Source organism: Dreissena polymorpha, chromosome 2 (genome assembly GCF_020536995.1).
Source record: "Dreissena polymorpha isolate Duluth1 chromosome 2, UMN_Dpol_1.0, whole genome shotgun sequence".
Taxonomy (NCBI): Eukaryota; Metazoa; Mollusca; class Bivalvia; order Myida; family Dreissenidae; genus Dreissena; species Dreissena polymorpha.
The window spans coordinates 46,254,310-46,272,150 of record NC_068356.1 but is presented as its reverse complement, the minus strand read 5'-3'; the positions used below and the strand labels follow the sequence as shown (position 1 = coordinate 46,272,150).

Sequence of the window (17,841 nt, the reverse complement as noted above, 5' to 3'; positions counted from 1 at the left end):
AGCAAATTTACTGCTCGAGCAGCATTTTTTTCTGCTCGAGCAGAAAAATCCTGCTCGACCAGCATTTATTTTTAGAATAAGCCCTCGAACCCGTTAGCCAATCAAATTTCAGCTTACAAACCGACGACATAAATACCTCTATGGAAACGAAATAGACCTAACAATAAATAACTTTAGAAAAAATAAAACGAACTCATAATTTGTGTTTTAATGAATAATTATTAAATTCTCATCAGTTTTTCGTAGTTGTTATTTATTTATTAATCTTCAAATCGTTTCGCGTTATTCACCTCGGCACCATATTCTCACTAAGATGGCGGCGGCAGGTGAATTTATCGACGAGTGTCATCGCCGTATTTTGAATTTAGCAAGGGTATTACGAGAGAACGATTCGTCAATCGAAATTCTTGAGTCTTCATACACAGAGCTTACAGCCCTCATCAGAAATATTCGTCGGGTTTCTCAAGAATCGCCGGATGCCGTCGAGTTGGGCCATATCGCCGAAAGCATTATTCATGCAATAGATGGTCAAAAACGGTAAGATAATTTTATTACCAGCCTTCTATCAATACCAATATTGAAAGTCAGATAAAGGGCTCAAAGGGAATGTCAACCACGACAACGAAGAAAAGAAAAGTTGTAAAATACCGTATTTTTTTACAATTATTAGTTTATATTGATTAAAATATCACGACTGGTATATTACATAACTTGAAAAAAGTTCATCTTTTCATATTAGGTAATACAATTTTGTGATGTAAAATCGAAAGTACATTGCGAAAATAGGTGACATAACGATATACACACTATAAATAACGCAAGTAGATTGATCATTTTATGTATAGAATATATACATTTCGCTACGCATGTACAATTTGCAATCCTGGGTTTACCACGTGATGATGATCAATCTACTTGTATTATTTATAGTTACCTGGTAGTAACCTGGTAGACATAGCCAGTAAAATTTATTACCGAATATATAGTGATATGAAAACTTAACAACTTTTTTCAAGTAATGTGCTCTACCAGTCTTGATATTTTAATCAATATAAACTAATAATTGTAAAGAAATACTGTCTTTTACAACTTTTCTTTTCTTTGTCGTCATGGTTGACAGTCCCTTTAAGAAGCGAAAGCTTTTCTACGGAAATGGCCTCTACTACATTGTGAACATTTCGAAGGAACACATCCAAATATGCTGCTTTTGGGTGGATCCGTGGGTCTTTCTTACTGTAATCTGCACGAATATTTCTTTATTGGTATGATAAATCATTACCATTTACAAACAAGGTGTCGATAACACATGATTTTTGTAATAACATGAAACTCATTTTCATGCTAAGCAGAATAAACCAATTAAAAATCTGAACTATTAGACTACACTCACCACAGTGATCAAAGTAGGTCAGGTGCTTTTTCATCGGTTCAGTGGCTCGCATTACTCGTCATTAAACAAACGTCTGCAAACATTGAATAAACCAAAATGGAAGGCGGAGCAGATTTTTTTTTCAATGTGAAAAGATGATGCAAGAATGTGGTTTATTTGAATTTTATATGGTGTTTACATGAGGGGGGGGGGGGCATTTATGATGACTTAAGAATAGTTGTTATCTTTTTTTCCTTATCGTTCTGTCAATTTTACTGCCAGACTGAAAATTTTTTGCTGCACGAGCTTTAGTTCTAAACGATTTCACTTTCCACGCAAGCGAGAAACCACGGCTCGATGAGAAAAAGGCTAAGTTGAAATAAAGAGTCTGTTAGTGTACAGCAGAGTGTACTAGCCTGTCTGACCATATGTTTGACTGGTACCACCAAAACAGTGTCAACAAACCTATAATTTACCATTCCAAAAGTTAATTCAAGCCAATTTTTTGCAAAATTACATATAAATTTTGCTGAAACTGACTTATTTACCCTCAAAAAGTGCAATTATTAGAATGAGGGCTATCTTTATATAGTCTATTATTGTAACGGTTGGTAAGGAGTTTATCTGTGGTGGGTTCGTGTCAATAAGGCAGTTCACTATTTAGACGTTTTGACCAAAATCCCTTTTTTAGTAATTATAAAACAACAAATAGTTTTATAATCATACTAGTTTAAACCACATTTATACTGATAATTTTGCCTATGCACTGCAGTATGCATCCCACGTTATATAGGCATATAAACCCTCAGGGACCCATCATACCAGAAAATATGTGTCCAGTTGTCAAAAGTGTATATAGAATAAATTATACTCATTTTTTAACATAACAATTTTTTGTCACTTGTCAGAAAAGCCTTGATAATCCAGTCTGAGGCATCATTATACTATTTGATACAAAAGTGTGTAAAATTCTGATTTTTAAGCACAAGCCTGAATTCTCCTACTCCCGGATCAGATTTTAGTAGACTAAATGCGTTCGTGCTTATTTTAATTTTTACACTGATACAATCCCGTCGACTGGATCATTGGTACTTGGAAACAGATTTTTTCCTGTGACATACAGTTTTGGAAGATGTTTGTCCAAGGGACGCATAAGTTTAATATTCTAAAATTGATTGATTTTTCACCTGTCTCAGTCTGAATTAAATTTTGTTTACATCCATCACTTTCTGCTTGCCAGCTTCCATAAACAAGAAAACACAATATTAAATTGTATAGAATTGTAACAGGCATAAATACGTCAATGATGCAGTTGAATGTTCAACTGATTACTGCTTTAAATTTGTGTTATTGATTGTTAAGTAAAGAACATTAAGAACAAAAACTGAATTTTATTTTTTAAAGATGTAAATCTCACTGAGCACTTAGACTTAAGAGAGTTTAGAATTTGTCATTTTCCGATATGTGAATTCACTGTTCTTCCAGCAGTTAATTACACAAACATTTCAAGAAATAAATCCTTCGCTTTAAAACCTCCTTGAAAATGTGGTTTACATCAAATTGAATTGATAATTTTGATAAAACTTTCTTTGATACAATCAGGTTTGGGCCAAAATTAAGTCCCACATTTATCTGCAATCAGCACTGTGTAAATGTTTGTTGGTTTAATGTGATTTCTTTATATATCCCAGGGTTCTAGAGCCAGCATTTGAATTCAGAAGACCTCGCCAGTTAAGGACAAAAGGGCGGCCACTCTACTACATTTCACGAGAACATCTCACACATCTTGTGGAATTAGGGTATACCAAGAAGCAGATGGCACAGATGCTCCATGTTTCCACTTCAGTCGTGAAGCGCCGGTTAAGGTAATAGTGCTCTTAACCTTTGCAATTTCTTTGGTAGCATTCTGTCAATCAGTGGCCCGATCTCAACCAAACTTATTCTGAAGCACAGAGGAAACTAATTATTGTTAAAAGTAATTGGGTGGAGTTATTCCTCTAATTGACATGGCAACTGGGCACCAAATCTTAAACATTCTGCTTCTCCAAACCTTGTGACTGGATTTCATAAACTTTTTATCATAATTGTTCCTTTATTGACTGTCTATCAAGTTTGTAAAAATCATTATGGTATCTAAAAAAACATTGCCGCCCAGGGGGCTGAGTCTATTTTCATTATATGCCATAATAGAAATACTTTACAATCTTCTCTGAAACTGTTGGTCATATTTTAGTAATAATTGGCATAAAGTGTTGCGTAACACTGCTAATGTGGTAATATCTAAAAATTCATGAACCTCAAGGGGTGGGGCCTTTTAACCTACATGATTTATGTAGAAAAATTTAAAAAACATTTGGGATCTAATCTGAAACATAGGAAAACTTTTAAAAAACTTCATATCAGGTGAGCGACCAAGGGCCCTCTGAGCCCTCTTGCTAGAAACAATTGTCCATATGTTATATTTGGAGCCTACCCATCTACCCATTTAGCAAATATAGGGGATTTTATACAAAGGACTATAATAATGGTGTATTTTGAGGTGTATTTAATTGCAAATAGTGGGGACTTTAACCAGAGGGCATCTAGGGAAGCCTCTGTTTAGAGGCCCTCTGATAAGGGTATACACTGTTTGCTTGTTTTCATATATATGGTATCATGGTACTGTGGATTAAGGTTTTCTCGTGAGTCATTTGCTCAAAGACATTACAGGTAGCTACATGAAACTTGGAACTTGCAAGTATATTTATACATGTATGTATATTAACTATTTCATGGGTAGTCCACACTGGCGTTGCTCATAACCCTGCGACCTTTATTTATCAACTCCCCTTGTTTTGATTTTAAAAATTATCAAGTGATCACAAAATCTCTATGTTTTTTCTTTGAATAATGAGCTTTGGAGTTGTACAAATTCACAATAAATAACATTATGGTCTATCAGTTTGCTCTTAAAAAAGAAAAAATCAATGCCTTTTTCTTAGATGCAATGGCTAATGCCCCTTAGTATGTTTCCTCCTTATGTAGCCTGTATAACTAGAACTTCATGATTGATCACACATGTGTTTCATACTTTATCATTTTTTAATGTTTGTTTTGTTATAATTTCAGACTCTGTGGTATCAATTTAAGAGCAAGGTTCTCCACCCTTTCTGATGAGGAGCTAGACAGACGAGTGCAAGATTTTGTCACTGGGAACAGGAACTTAGGCCAGAGGATGGTTCAGGCCATGTTACTGACAGATGGGCACCGAGTTCAACGGCAGAGAGTCGCAGACAGCCTTATCCGGGTTGATGAAGCAGGAGTTGCCATGAGGTGGGCCCATGCTATACAGAGAAGAACATACAAGGTTTCTGGACCAAATGCCCTCTGGCACATTGATGGCAACCATAAGCTGATCAGGTAACTACACATGTCTTCATTTACACACAGTTAGTAATTGTTTATGCCTAAACTTAAGGTTGTCAATTTTGTGTGCTTTTTGATGGAAGTTAGTTTGACCAAACAAGCACTGTGCAACTGCATATAGATGACTTGGTGCAAAACTAAGTCTTCCGCCAGTAAGAAATAGACAATACATGGTATTGTGCTGAGCTATCAATGTTAAAAGTGTTTTGCAATCTGACAAGACAGTCCAGATATATTTGCTGTTATATTGCAAGGGCAGTTAAGGGGCATCTTCCCCTTCGAATATTTTTTAAAATAATGCAGATATTACCTTAATTTAACTTGCATTTTACCTTGATTTAAGATTATCTAAGATAAGACAAATATTATTGAAAATAATCACATATTTCTTGAAAAATCTGTTCTGAATAGTTGTGTATTTTTTCTAAGAAAATGGTTGCATATCCAAAGTGCCATTTAATTTATATTACACTTCTATTTTGGAAGTTCCATCATCTACGTTTACCGGGTCTGTCTTAGCAATAAGTATTGTTGGACAATAGAGTTACTGTTTAAATAGTTATTATTATAGTACTGTATTTTTCTAAGGCTTATTTATATGCCAGCATTTTTATCTTTGCTTTTTTTCAGGTGGGGCTTAGTAATCCATGGTGGCATTGATGGCTACTCCAGGCTGATAACCTTTCTCACAGTAGCTTCCAACAACAAGTCAGCAACCATGATGGAGAGTTTCCTGGGAGGCACAACCAAGTATGGTGTTCCATCACGCGTGCGTTCAGATCACGGGTTGGAAAACACTGGTGTTGGAGCTTTCATGCTTGGGTACAGAGGAGCTGGCAGAGGGTCATTCATAACTGGCAGGAGCGTTCACAACCAACGCATTGAAAGGATGTGGAGAGACATGTACAGGTCATGTACACACGTGTTTGCGGAGCTTTTCCGCCACCTGGAGGAGACTGGGAACCTCCATCCATCCAATGCTATACATCGATGGTGCTTGCACTTTGTGTATCTGCCTCGAATTCAGAGAGCCCTTGACACATTCAGAGAAGCATGGAACAGACATCGCCTTAGAACAGAAGGAGGAATGACACCAACCCAGTTATTCTTTCAAGGTGTTCACAGGTTTGCTGGTCAGGGACACACTGGTATTGATGACCTGGTCATGCCTCCAGATGATGCAGATCAGATGATAGACGAGGCAGAGTATGGTGTGGAAGAAGAGGGCCTCATCACAGAAGAGCCTCATGAAGAGCAGGTCAACGAGGAAGCCAGTCCTCTCGCACCAGAGCAGTTAGTCAGACTGAGAGACCTCGTCAACCCTCTGGAGGGATCAGACCTTGGAGTGTCCCTGTTCACTGAAACTGTAGCCTTTGTTGAAAATGTGAATGTTTAGTTTGTTGTTTTACTGCAAGAGAGTGTTGTGACAAAGATGATGTTTGAAATACAGTTGAAGCTTGACATCATAACGATCACCCCAATTGTAATATCGAAACATTTCTTGCCATTCCTAGCAGTATTATTCTGATCATTTATGTCTGCATAATGATTATATTTTAGTAGCTATGCGTCGAATAATAAAAATATGGACTCATTTCTACATATTTTTGGATCACTCCTGGCATATTAATTGACAATAAAAGTAATGCTATACATCGATGGTGCTTGCACTTTGTGTATCTGCCTCGAATTCAGAGAGCCCTTGACACATTCAGAGAAGCATGGAACAGACATCGCCTTAGAACAGAAGGAGGAATGACACCAACCCAGTTATTCTTTCAAGGTGTTCACAGGTTTGCTGGTCAGGGACACACTGGTATTGATGACCTGGTCATGCCTCCAGATGATGCAGATCAGATGATAGACGAGGCAGAGTATGGTGTGGAAGAAGAGGGCCTCATCACAGAAGAGCCTCATGAAGAGCAGGTCAACGAGGAAGCCAGTCCTCTCGCACCAGAGCAGTTAGTCAGACTGAGAGACCTCGTCAACCCTCTGGAGGGATCAGACCTTGGAGTGTCCCTGTTCACTGAAACTGTAGCCTTTGTTGAAAATGTGAATGTTTAGTTTGTTGTTTTACTGCAAGAGAGTGTTGTGACAAAGATGATGTTTGAAATACAGTTGAAGCTTGACATCATAACGATCACCCCAATTGTAATATCGAAACATTTCTTGCCATTCCTAGCAGTATTATTCTGATCATTTATGTCTGCATAATGATTATATTTTAGTAGCTATGCGTCGAATAATAAAAATATGGACTCATTTCTACATATTTTTGGATCACTCCTGGCATATTAATTGACAATAAAAGTAAGAAGATATAAAGCAGTGAACATTGAATGAACATATTGACACATCATTTGGTGGCATAAGTCACTGTTATGGTCTTTCCTTGTTTTTCATTTTTTTCTCAAGTTGTAACCCCTGAAAACTGTTTCATGTTTCTTTTTCCAGTTTTCTGTTATAAAGTTTTTCTTTTATTGAAATCTTCAACCGATTTACAATATGTACATTTCTACCCAATGTTTTTCTCAAAATGCAAACGGATTTTAATAGTGATTTTTTTTTTTTTAACTTTAACTTCAAAGTTAATTTTCACAAATTCTCGGTAAAACTTTTCATTTCACATGGATTTTCTCCCCTTATTGAGGTCATAATGGAAAAAATTGTCGGTAAACCTTTTCAATCAAAAAAGGAATAATTATGTGCATCTAACGTTGTTTCGAATTGACTATATAATTATGTATATCAACAACCTGCGTTTTTTATAGATAACTAAACTCACAGAAATAGATGTAGACTTTAATAGCAATGTAAAATTGCAGCAAAGTGCTTTACAAAGACTCAACTTGGTGGCCCTAGCATCATGTTGTAACACAGTATTTTGTGAAGTTGGAAACAGACATCCATTTGGGAATAAATTGTGTTTTTTCAAAAGCATAATATGCAGTTTTATATGTTGTATTTATTTATTTTGACAAATTATAATTAAACAAGAAACCGTCGGAGACGGGTTATATTCCCAAAATGTTTTTTTTGGTCACAATATTGCACTCTATATTCAGATAAAAGGAAACGTCTTGAGGCGCATAACTTTGGACAAAATAATACGATGGATGGATAAGCAACTTAAAAATTTCAAAGGGCCATAACTCTCTAAATAAATCTTCTAACAAGAACCCACTAATAATTTGCACAACTCATCAAGGTAGTTAAGCTTCCCATAAAGCTTCATTGTATTCCAGTCAGTAGTTGGGGAGAAGTAGCCCGGACAAGAATTGCACTATATGTACAGTTTATAGAAAATTTTAAAGGGCCATAACTCTGTGAAAAATAATCCGACGAGAACATGCTGATAATATGCACATCTCCTTTTGGTAGTGAAGCTTCCCATAAAGTTTAATTGAATTCCCGTAATAAGTTGCTGAGAAATAGCTCGGACAAGAATTGCACTATATGTACAATGGGAAATTTCAAAGGGCCATAACTCTGTGAAAAATCATCAGACGAGAACCGGCTGATAATTTGCACATCTCTTGGTAGTGAAGCTTCCCATAAAGTTTCATTGAATTCAGGTCATTAGGGGCTGAGAAATAGCCCGGACAAGAATTGCACTATATGTATAGTTAATGGAAATTTTCAAAGGGCCATAACTCTGTGAAAAATCATACGACCAGAACCCGCTGATAATATGCACATCTCCTCTTGGTAGTAAAGCTGCACATAAAGTTTCATTGAATTCCGGTCATTAGTTACTGAGAAATAGCCCAGGCAAAAATTGTGCACAGACAGACACACGGACGGACAGACGAAGCGGCGACTAAATGCATAAAAAACTAATTGCATACATAAAAGCATCATTTAAATTAAATTAACTGCAAATTTTGATTGTTTATTGATTTTTTTAAATGAATTCCGATGAGCTAATAACAAGAGCTGTTTGTTAAACATGCATGCCCCCCATATGGGCTGTCCGTTGTAGTGGCAGCCATTGTGTGAGTACGATTTTTGTCACTGTGACCTTGACCTAAAGACCTCAAAATCAATAGGGGTCATCTGCGAGTCACGATCAATGTACCTATGAAGTGTCATGATCCTAGGCAAAAGCATTCTTGAGTTATCATCCGAAAATCATTTTACTATTTCGGGTCACCGTGACCTTGTGACCTCAAAATCAATAGGGGTGATCTGCAAGTCATGATCAATCTACCTATGAAGTTTCATGATCCTAGGGGTATGCGTTCTTGAGTTATCATTCGAAAACCATTTTACTATTTCGGGTCACCGTGACCTTGACCTTGTGACCTCAAAATCAATAGGGGTCATCTGCAAGTTATGATCAACCTACCCATGAAGTTTCATGATCCTAGGCGTATGCGTTCTTGAGTTATCATTCAAAAACCATTTTACTATTTCTGGTCACCGTGACCTTGACCTTTGACCTCAAAATCAATAGGGGTCATCTGCGAGTCATGATCAATGTACCTATGAAGTTTCATGATCCTAGGCCCAAGCGTTCTTGAGTTATCGTCTAACAACCACCTGGTGGACAGACCGACCGACATGAGCAAAGCAATATACCCCCTCTTCTTCGAAGGGGGGCATAAAAATCTGAAACCTCATGAATATTAATTAGCTAAAAATTATAATTTTCCTGCAATTAACATAAGTTTTGCCTGTCTAGAAGGAAATTCTGAAAATGTTTATGAGTTAGGTTTAAACAAATCGTTCATTGCTGGATTAGACAGCAGCAGCTGGAGCTGTCTTATCCAGGTGTTATACTTGATTTGAATAAGATGACACAATTGCGTAACAAGGGCTGACTTAGTTAAGGAGCCTAGGGGTTTACCAAAAAAACAAACAATCATTTTAATCTAGGAAAAGATTTATTCAATTGCTTAACATATAAATTCAAGACGTGTTTGTGAAACACTTTGTTCTCCAGTACTAATATTTATCAATTGGGGAAAAGCTATGGTTCATCTAAAGTAATACATTTCTACCTGAATATTTGACCTTTCACCTTGAGCGATGATCTTGAGCAATTGTTAAAAAAGTTAGTGATTGTAAATTCTATAGTAATTTGACCTTTGACATTGTTGGATAACCTTGAATATCACCACTAAAAAAGTGCAGCTTAACGAGATACATATTTAAGCTACATATCAAGTTGCTACATGCAATAGTTCCAAAGATATGGCAAGTGTAAAGTATTTGACCTCAATGGATAATATTGACCATCATAAGTGTCTCTACTCAAATTGTGCAGCTAAAGGAGATACTCATGCATGCAAAATATTAAGTTAATACCTGCAAAAGCTCCAAAGTTATGGCCAAGGATAGTCTTTGATCTTGTTTAAGTGTTTGACCTTAGACCTCAATGGATGACCTTGACATTGTCATCCAACCTCTCACATTAAACCCATTTAAATGGAAATAACTTTTTATCTCAAATTATTCAACTGTATAAGTTTCATTTCCATGTCAAATATGAAATATGTAAATGAACTTGTAAAAAAATTACTCTGTATCTAAAATGATATTTAGAAGACTTTTGAAGATGACCTTGGCATGTAACAATTAAATTGTGACTTCGTGAGATACACATGCATGCCATATATCAAAGCTAGCTGCAATAGGTCATAAGCAATGGCAAATGACAAAGTTTGAAGAATACCAGCAAAACAACCAACCAACAGACAGAGCAAAAACAATATGCCCTATATTATACTGGGGGCATAAAAAACAACAAATTTTGCAGTGTGATTTCATTTCAAACAAATTGTGCATTAGAAATAGCAACAAATATTTAATTTCAACTCTTCACTTATCTAGATACTATTGTCACATATTTTGTTTGCCGTATATTTAACAACTAAGTTCAAACAAGCAAGTTTGTTGAATTGATATCCCCCACCAATATGCTTCTGGACACAAAAGTGTTATATTTGACACTCAAAAAAGCATTTTTTCATGATACAAAGGGCCATAACTCTTTTATTAGCTAATGGTGTACAATGCCATTTGGCGTGCATCATCCTCTTATCCATATATATACTCATACCAAGTTTCAATGAAATCCGCCAAAGCACTTCCAAGATATGGCTCCAGACACAAAAAAGCATTTTTCCAAGATAAAAAGGGCCATAACTCTGTTATCAACAGATGGTGTACAATGCCATTTGGCGTGCATCATCCTATTATCCATATATATACTTATACCAAGTTTCATTGAAATCCGCCAAAGCACTTGCAAGATATGGCTCCGGACATAAAAGTGCCGGACGGAAAGACGGACGGATAACGCCAAAACAATATCCCTCTGCCTATGGCCGGGGTTGATTTTTTATTCAAAAAGTCTCTTGTTTATTATACTTGCTTTTTTACAATTCAGACAAGTCTGCAGAATCAGCTTAACTAATACAGATTTACGTCAACAAGAGTTGACAATATTGCGACTAAGTTATATCAGAAATATTGTATTTGCACTAAATGATGTGGTCTAGCACTTAATCTATTTAAAGCCAGACCGACGTATCACAATAGCTCATCTTGAGCTTTGCTCAAGTGAGCTAAAAATTAAGATCTCTTTTCTTGGTAGCGTGTATATCTGAAGGCTCTCTCTGATGAAAAGAAAAACAGATAGCTGTTCTACCAGTCAGAAGCCATGTTAGAAATACAGCTTAGGAATGCATTATGTACATGTATTTACAAAACTGATTATAGTCATCAACATATTTACATATATAACAGACGCCATGTTAGAAATACAGCTTAGGAATGCATTATGTACATGTATTCACAAAACTGATTATAGTCATTAGCATATTTACATATATACAGCAAGGTAGTGAATATGTCATCTGTTAAACATTTGGAATACAGGTTATTAAAAAAGACAACTATTAATCCATCAATCAATCATGCAAGCCAACAACCAACTATCAGTCAATCAAATAAGGCCTCTGTTTGTTGATTAAAGTTCCTGAGACTTTTTCCAAAGTTTGCAAGGTAGGAGAAGAAAAAAAAAGAAAAAAGATAGTTAGTGACAAGTTTGAAGAAGATTTAACAAAACTTTGACTTCGAGTGTTTCAAAATTGAAGCACTGATGTGCAGGAGAGAAAAGAAAGTTTCACTGTAACTGGAATGTGTTACTGTTGATAACCAGTTCAGTGTAATATTGAACAATGTTTTCAATTGCTGGTGGGCGAGGTCCAAGAGTGACAACCAGGGCACATGTGTTTACCCTGGTTGCTTCACCGAAGAAGACTTCAATCTTCTTGTGGAAGCCGATGGCAGGGATGGCTCTAGCACCCGTCATCCACATTAGAATATCATGCGGCTTCAAAGTGAAGCCATTCACCGTAGCAGCAGATCCTGAAATAATAAACAACATTGACCTTAATATGCATGTCTCCTGTCAGCAGTAGAATAAATATTGTCAGCCAGAAAAAGTATGATGCCTGTGAACATAGCAAACAAAATAATTAGACTAAATGACAGAAAGATAAATAGATGATTTTATTTTTAATTACCCTTTGTTGCTTGAAGAAAGGTGCGGAAACCCTGGGCTGTTTCCTCATCTAGCTGCCTGTGGTTTCCTTCTCTGTAGTTGAACTGCAGCAGATCGCGGACTGCTGCTGCAGTGACCTCCTTCTTCCTGCCACTCAGAAAGAGGAAGGCCCCATCTTTGTTACCCTGCAGAACATCTAGGATCTGGTGTGTCTGCAGACCTATTCATTTTGAAACAAAAGCAATGTATAATCTAGTATAAAAAAGGTCATGTACAAGTTCATTGACAAGACTGTGATGTCCTATCTAAGGATAAAACAAGATGCGTTTGTGAAACACAATGTCCCCCTATATGACGTTTGACCTTAAAGGATGACCTTGACCTTGACCTTTCACCACTCAAAATGTGCCGCTCCATGAGATACACATGCATTTCAAATATAAAATTGCTAGCTTCAATATTGCAGAAGTGACATTACATGAGCAATTTTGACTCATATATTTGACCTTGAAGGATGACCTTGACCTTAACCATTCACCACTCAAAATGTGTAGCTCCATGAGATACACATGCATGCCAAATATCAAGTTGCTATCTTCAATATTGCATAAGTATTCATAAAATAAGCGATTTGGGCTACATATATTTGACCTCTGACCTTGAAGAATGACCTTGACCTTTCCCCAACTCAAATTGTGAAGTTCCATGAGATACATATGCATGCCAAATATCAAGTTGCTATCTTCAATAATTGCAAAAGTTATTGCAAATGTTAAAGTTGCCGCAAACAGACCAACGTACAGACCAACCAACCAACCAACCAACAGACAGGGCAAAAACCATATGTCCCCCACTACTATATATAGGGGACATAAAAATCCTGTATATTAACCCCATTTAGAATATTATAGCTAAGACTAACAACTGCATTGGAGAAGTCATTAAAAATTGTAATAACAAGGAGTGATATAGAATGATGTAAACTTTTGTTTCTTTGATTAAATCAAGTAGTTTGGGTGGAATTGCAGCTTGATACTCGAAATCCTATCTTTACAGTAATGGATGTTTGATAAAAGCTGTTGATAATATGACGTCAAACCGCTTCATCATAAGTCCCACAAAAATATTTTTTTTGGCAAATTAGGCAAAAAGGTAGGGAGAACTATTTAACCATGTGTCATAGAAAGTGTTTTTTGTAATGATAGTTACATTCATTTTTTTAGTGACAGTTACATTCAATAGTGAAACTAGAATGTCAAACATGACACTAGTCACAATAAAAAGTTAACACAAGACATGATGTTGTCGCGCTGAGCGGTTATTATCATAACACCACTTTAATGTGTTGCAAGTATACAGTAACATATTTGGAAAAAAATGCATTCAATGAAGTAATTTGAATTTCTTAATTAAGTGGCATCTTCTTGCAGACAAAATGAACCATTAATAAAGATTTCAATACCTTAAGACGTATCTATGAAATGACATCGTAACAACATTATTACATGCCCTGAAACACTACCCTACATACAAATAACTGCGAAGTTGCATACAAAGCGTTTACGCTGTTGAACTGTTTCATGCATGACAAGAAAGGATAGTTTTACTTGCTCGCAAAGTTTCATCTTTCCTGAAAGAACCATATTAAAATGATTGCAAAAGTCTATGTAAATCTTGATCCTCCCTTGTACATGAGAGCCTTAACAAATAGACCTACCTTCCTTGAATTGCTCCATTTCTGCCCGGCAACCTCCCAGCAGGTTTTCAACAAAGGCGCCTTTCAGCAGCGGGATATGAGCCCTGCTGAACCGGTTTGTTGGCAGGCTAAATCCTGCTGCACAAGCCTCATCAAAGAGGTTGCTGTAGAGGCCTGCCAGCTCCCGGTCTGGTGAATCGTCCATCTGCAAATAGATTCATCATTCTGTATTAATCACATACCATGAAGTAGGTTGGCATTTAAATGTGACAACTTCTAATTTCAATTCATTAACCTCTGAATTTAGCAAGCAAAATAAATAAAAGATAATTTCCAACAAGCATATACTCTGTTTTTAGTTGATTGTAATTTTTTTATTGTAAATCTATTTTTCTATCTATGCCTATCTGTATCTATCTAAACATTGCTTAGAATTTCATGAATTCATCTGATATATATATTTATTATTGATTTATTTCTGATCTTCCTCACACTAATCTTTTTACCAACATGTTAGCCTCACCCACCTTCAGCAACGTTCTTGCTACTGCTGAAGGTGAGTGACATTTTGAAGGACTGATACTTGACAATTGAAACTGTGAGGCAGTAATAAAAGTAAGCACAAGTTAGGTTGTAAAAATATCTCTATAATTAATAGCTGAATGTAATGTGAAATGTATTTTTTTGTTTTTGTTTTTTTTCTTCTTAATATTGAAGGGACTACAACAGTGATCTTTACAATCATGGAAAGTGTTAAAAATAAAGATTGTCTCTTAAGGTACTTCTATGGTTTGTAAAACTGATTATATTTTCCAGAAGGACGGATATAAAGTTTTAAAGCTGTGGAAGATTACTACATAGTACTAATCTAATTGCGGGGTTAATCTACTCAAGATATACTTCTATTATGTGCTGGGAAACAGTGTAACTCAGTGTTGCCGGATCGGTAAGAATAATCCATTAATCAAACCCTGCACATGTATTATACTTTACATAACAAAATTGTACCATTTATGATTTTTTTGTAAAGGTTAATTAATATAAAAAATGAGTTTTTTTTGGATCAGAATGAGTTTTTAATTAAATTATGATGAATTTGAAAAATATTATGCATATATCCCAAAGGCCGTATTTCTCACATTGAAGATCGACATATTTTCTTAGAATTTCATGAATTCATCAGACTTACTCAACCAAACAACAGCCAAATTTTCTAAGAATTCTGTCTAGGAAGTAAAAACCAAAATTGTACCGTAAGCATAACTATGCAATAAATCAAACCATTGAAAACTCAATTACCTCCTTCAGTGAATTCACAAGACTGTCTGGCAGGTCCTCTATATCCAGACCGACTCTCCTGTAGCAGGTGGTTGACAACAACATCAGCAAAAATCGGCAGTCCAGGCCCGTCTTGGAGGATGGAGAGGGCCACAAGCTGCCCAAGGTGGCGAAAGGTGCCCCGCTTCAGCTCAATGTAGTTTTTGGCTAAAGTCAAGCGGCCAGCCTTGCCTGAAATAAATACCAAATATAAAATCTTCGGGCTAACATCTTTTTTTTAAGCTATTGCTTTTGGCTTGAATCACACAATTCACACAACTGCCCAATTATCAAATATTGATAATGGAAACCCATCTAACCTACTTTTTTTTAATGACTTTATATGTGTGACACAAGGGTGAAGGTCTTTTAAAATGTGACTCTTTTCATAACTTGGCCTGTATTTGTAGTGTTGAAAGAACAAACCACTGTAGAAAAATTACAATTGAATATTCAAGCGTTGAAAATATATAACATACCTGTGAAGAGTGAGGACATTGTGGCCTGGTTCAGGAACAGCGACCAAAATTCACGCCGTAGACCCCCAAGGTCAACACCCTCCTCTCCAGTTAAGGTCAGCCGTAAAGGGCTGTGGAGGTCCCCTTGAGCAAAACGAATTGACTGAAGAGCGTCCCTAAAAACATGGCTCCTTCGCACCTCTATGTGAAAAGGATCCTCCATATCCTGACTGATAAAGAGGCTCGCATGCTCCCTGATGGTCTCACCTAGGGATGGTACGCCTGAAGTTGGGCTGAAACATTCAAGCATGTCAAACTGACAACACCTGTATTAATAAAAAATCATTTCAATGCCATTTCAATAAAAATGATCTATAAATCATAGTGCAAACGAATCACAAAGTCTGGACTGCAAGATTCTCATTTTTTTCATAGTAACATGAAGTAGATAGTTCAAATGATGCACATCTGTGAGATGCATACACTTTTGTCAATATTATAAATAAAGGATATAACATGAGTGGTCATTGAGAAGTAAATCACTTGTTGTCTGAATGATATAATCAGAAGCTCCTTTTTCCCATTATATATCAAATTCCAAGAAGAGAAGTCAATTCATCAGAAAGATCTCGGTTACATAAATAACATTATGTGTTTGTGAAACACCATAATGTCCTCCTTACTGCTTGGCCCTTATTTTGATCTTTGACCTTGAAAATGACATTGACCTTGAAAGGTCATTACTCAAAATATAAGGCTGTCTGAACTTCACAGGCATTTAAAATATAAAGTTGTATCTATAAATGTTCAAAGTTATACCCAATTTTAAGTATTTAACCTTGAGGAATGACCTTGACCTTGACATATTACCAATTACAATGTTCGACTGCATGACATAGTCATGCATCTCAAAATGATGTATCATCATCAACTGGTACAAAAGTTTTGGCATATCTAAAATGACAGAGTTTTACCTCTCTATTTGGCCTTTGACCTTTTAAGATGACATTCACCTTCCAAAGTTTTGGCCAATGTTAAGTATTTTATCTTTAAGATGTACATATCCTTTGACCTGGATTAGTGAACTTGACCTTACCAATTCACTACTCCAAATGTTCAGCTATATGAGGTACATATGCATATCAAATATGAAGTATCTGAATGAACTTGTTCAAAAAGTTATAGTTTATCTTCAATGAGCAATTTTGACCTTGAAGGATGACCTTGACCTGTCTCACTTAGAATATGCAACCCCATGGATGCCAAATATCAAGTTCTTATCTGCAATAGTTCTAAAGTTACAGTCAACTTTAAAGTTTTACGCAAACCAACAAATCATCAGACAGGGCAAAAACAATATGTCTCCCAGTATAGACATACAAATTAGTTTATCTGTATCGTTCTTAAGAGTTTTCTTTAAGAGTTTAGACTTGTAAGGATGTATTTTGTAAAGATATTGCTAATATATGTTCATTGTGTTTCCGTTTGCTATACATTTGCATACCATATGAACTATTTATATGAACACTTATTTACTGCATATTTATCTTACTCTATGTTGTTACTGAGGTTCACCTCAGGGATTTCCTCTGGTACTTCAGCATCTGTCTCCTCATTGGAAGCAAGTAGTAGGCTCCTAGAAAAAAAATCAGTTTGTTATATAAATCTTAAAACATGAAAAATTGACCCTTACCTCAAACAGTTTAGCCCTCAATATCAGAACTTGGTTTGAAATATAAATAGTACATAATGTAGTTAACAATTGTACGTAATTAATAATAGCCTTTTTGCAACTTTTCAAATAACCATTAATACATAAAGTTAAGCCAATTATCAAAAAAATATATTTGCATGTCCTTAGTATTCATTACATACAAATTAACTCCAAGGACCAAAACTTGACCTGATGAAACCCACACTAGTAAAACACACAATCTGACTTGCAATATAATTTTGATGCCAGGGTTTAATTGTGTGCAGGGCCCTTATTTGGCCGTTTTTGGGGCCAAAATTCTGCCCCATTCCCCCCTTAAAATAGTATCCCCCTTAAAAAAGTATACTTTTTCCCCTATTTCAGCTAAAA

General features: G+C 36.0%; 2 protein-coding genes across 6 annotated transcripts in view; one reads left to right on the top strand and one right to left on the bottom strand.

Moving 5' to 3' along the window:
• Positions 1 to 285: 285 nt before the first annotated feature.
• Positions 286 to 7,038, top strand: LOC127866912 (uncharacterized). The gene is made up of 4 exons (XM_052407776.1): positions 286 to 537; positions 3,061 to 3,234; positions 4,478 to 4,768; positions 5,405 to 7,038. The coding sequence occupies exons 1-4, from the start codon at positions 314 to 316 to the stop codon at positions 6,168 to 6,170; spliced, it is 1,455 nt and encodes a 484-aa protein (XP_052263736.1). The 5' UTR covers positions 286 to 313; the 3' UTR covers positions 6,171 to 7,038.
• Positions 7,039 to 12,364: 5,326 nt separating this feature from the next.
• LOC127866913 (uncharacterized) overlaps positions 12,365 to 17,841 on the bottom strand; it is a 39,005-nt gene continuing 33,528 nt past the window's right edge. For all 5 annotated transcript variants that reach the window (XM_052407778.1, XM_052407781.1, XM_052407777.1 and 2 more), the window contains 5 exons: positions 17,311 to 17,394; positions 15,780 to 16,051; positions 15,283 to 15,492; positions 14,005 to 14,188; positions 12,365 to 12,507 (listed from right to left, as the gene is read on the bottom strand). In XM_052407778.1, the coding sequence (XP_052263738.1) occupies positions 14,136 to 14,188; positions 15,283 to 15,492; positions 15,780 to 16,051; positions 17,311 to 17,394 (619 nt within the window). In that variant the 3' untranslated portion in view covers positions 12,365 to 12,507; positions 14,005 to 14,135. The remainder of the gene's footprint in view (positions 12,508 to 14,004; positions 14,189 to 15,282; positions 15,493 to 15,779; positions 16,052 to 17,310; positions 17,395 to 17,841) is intronic.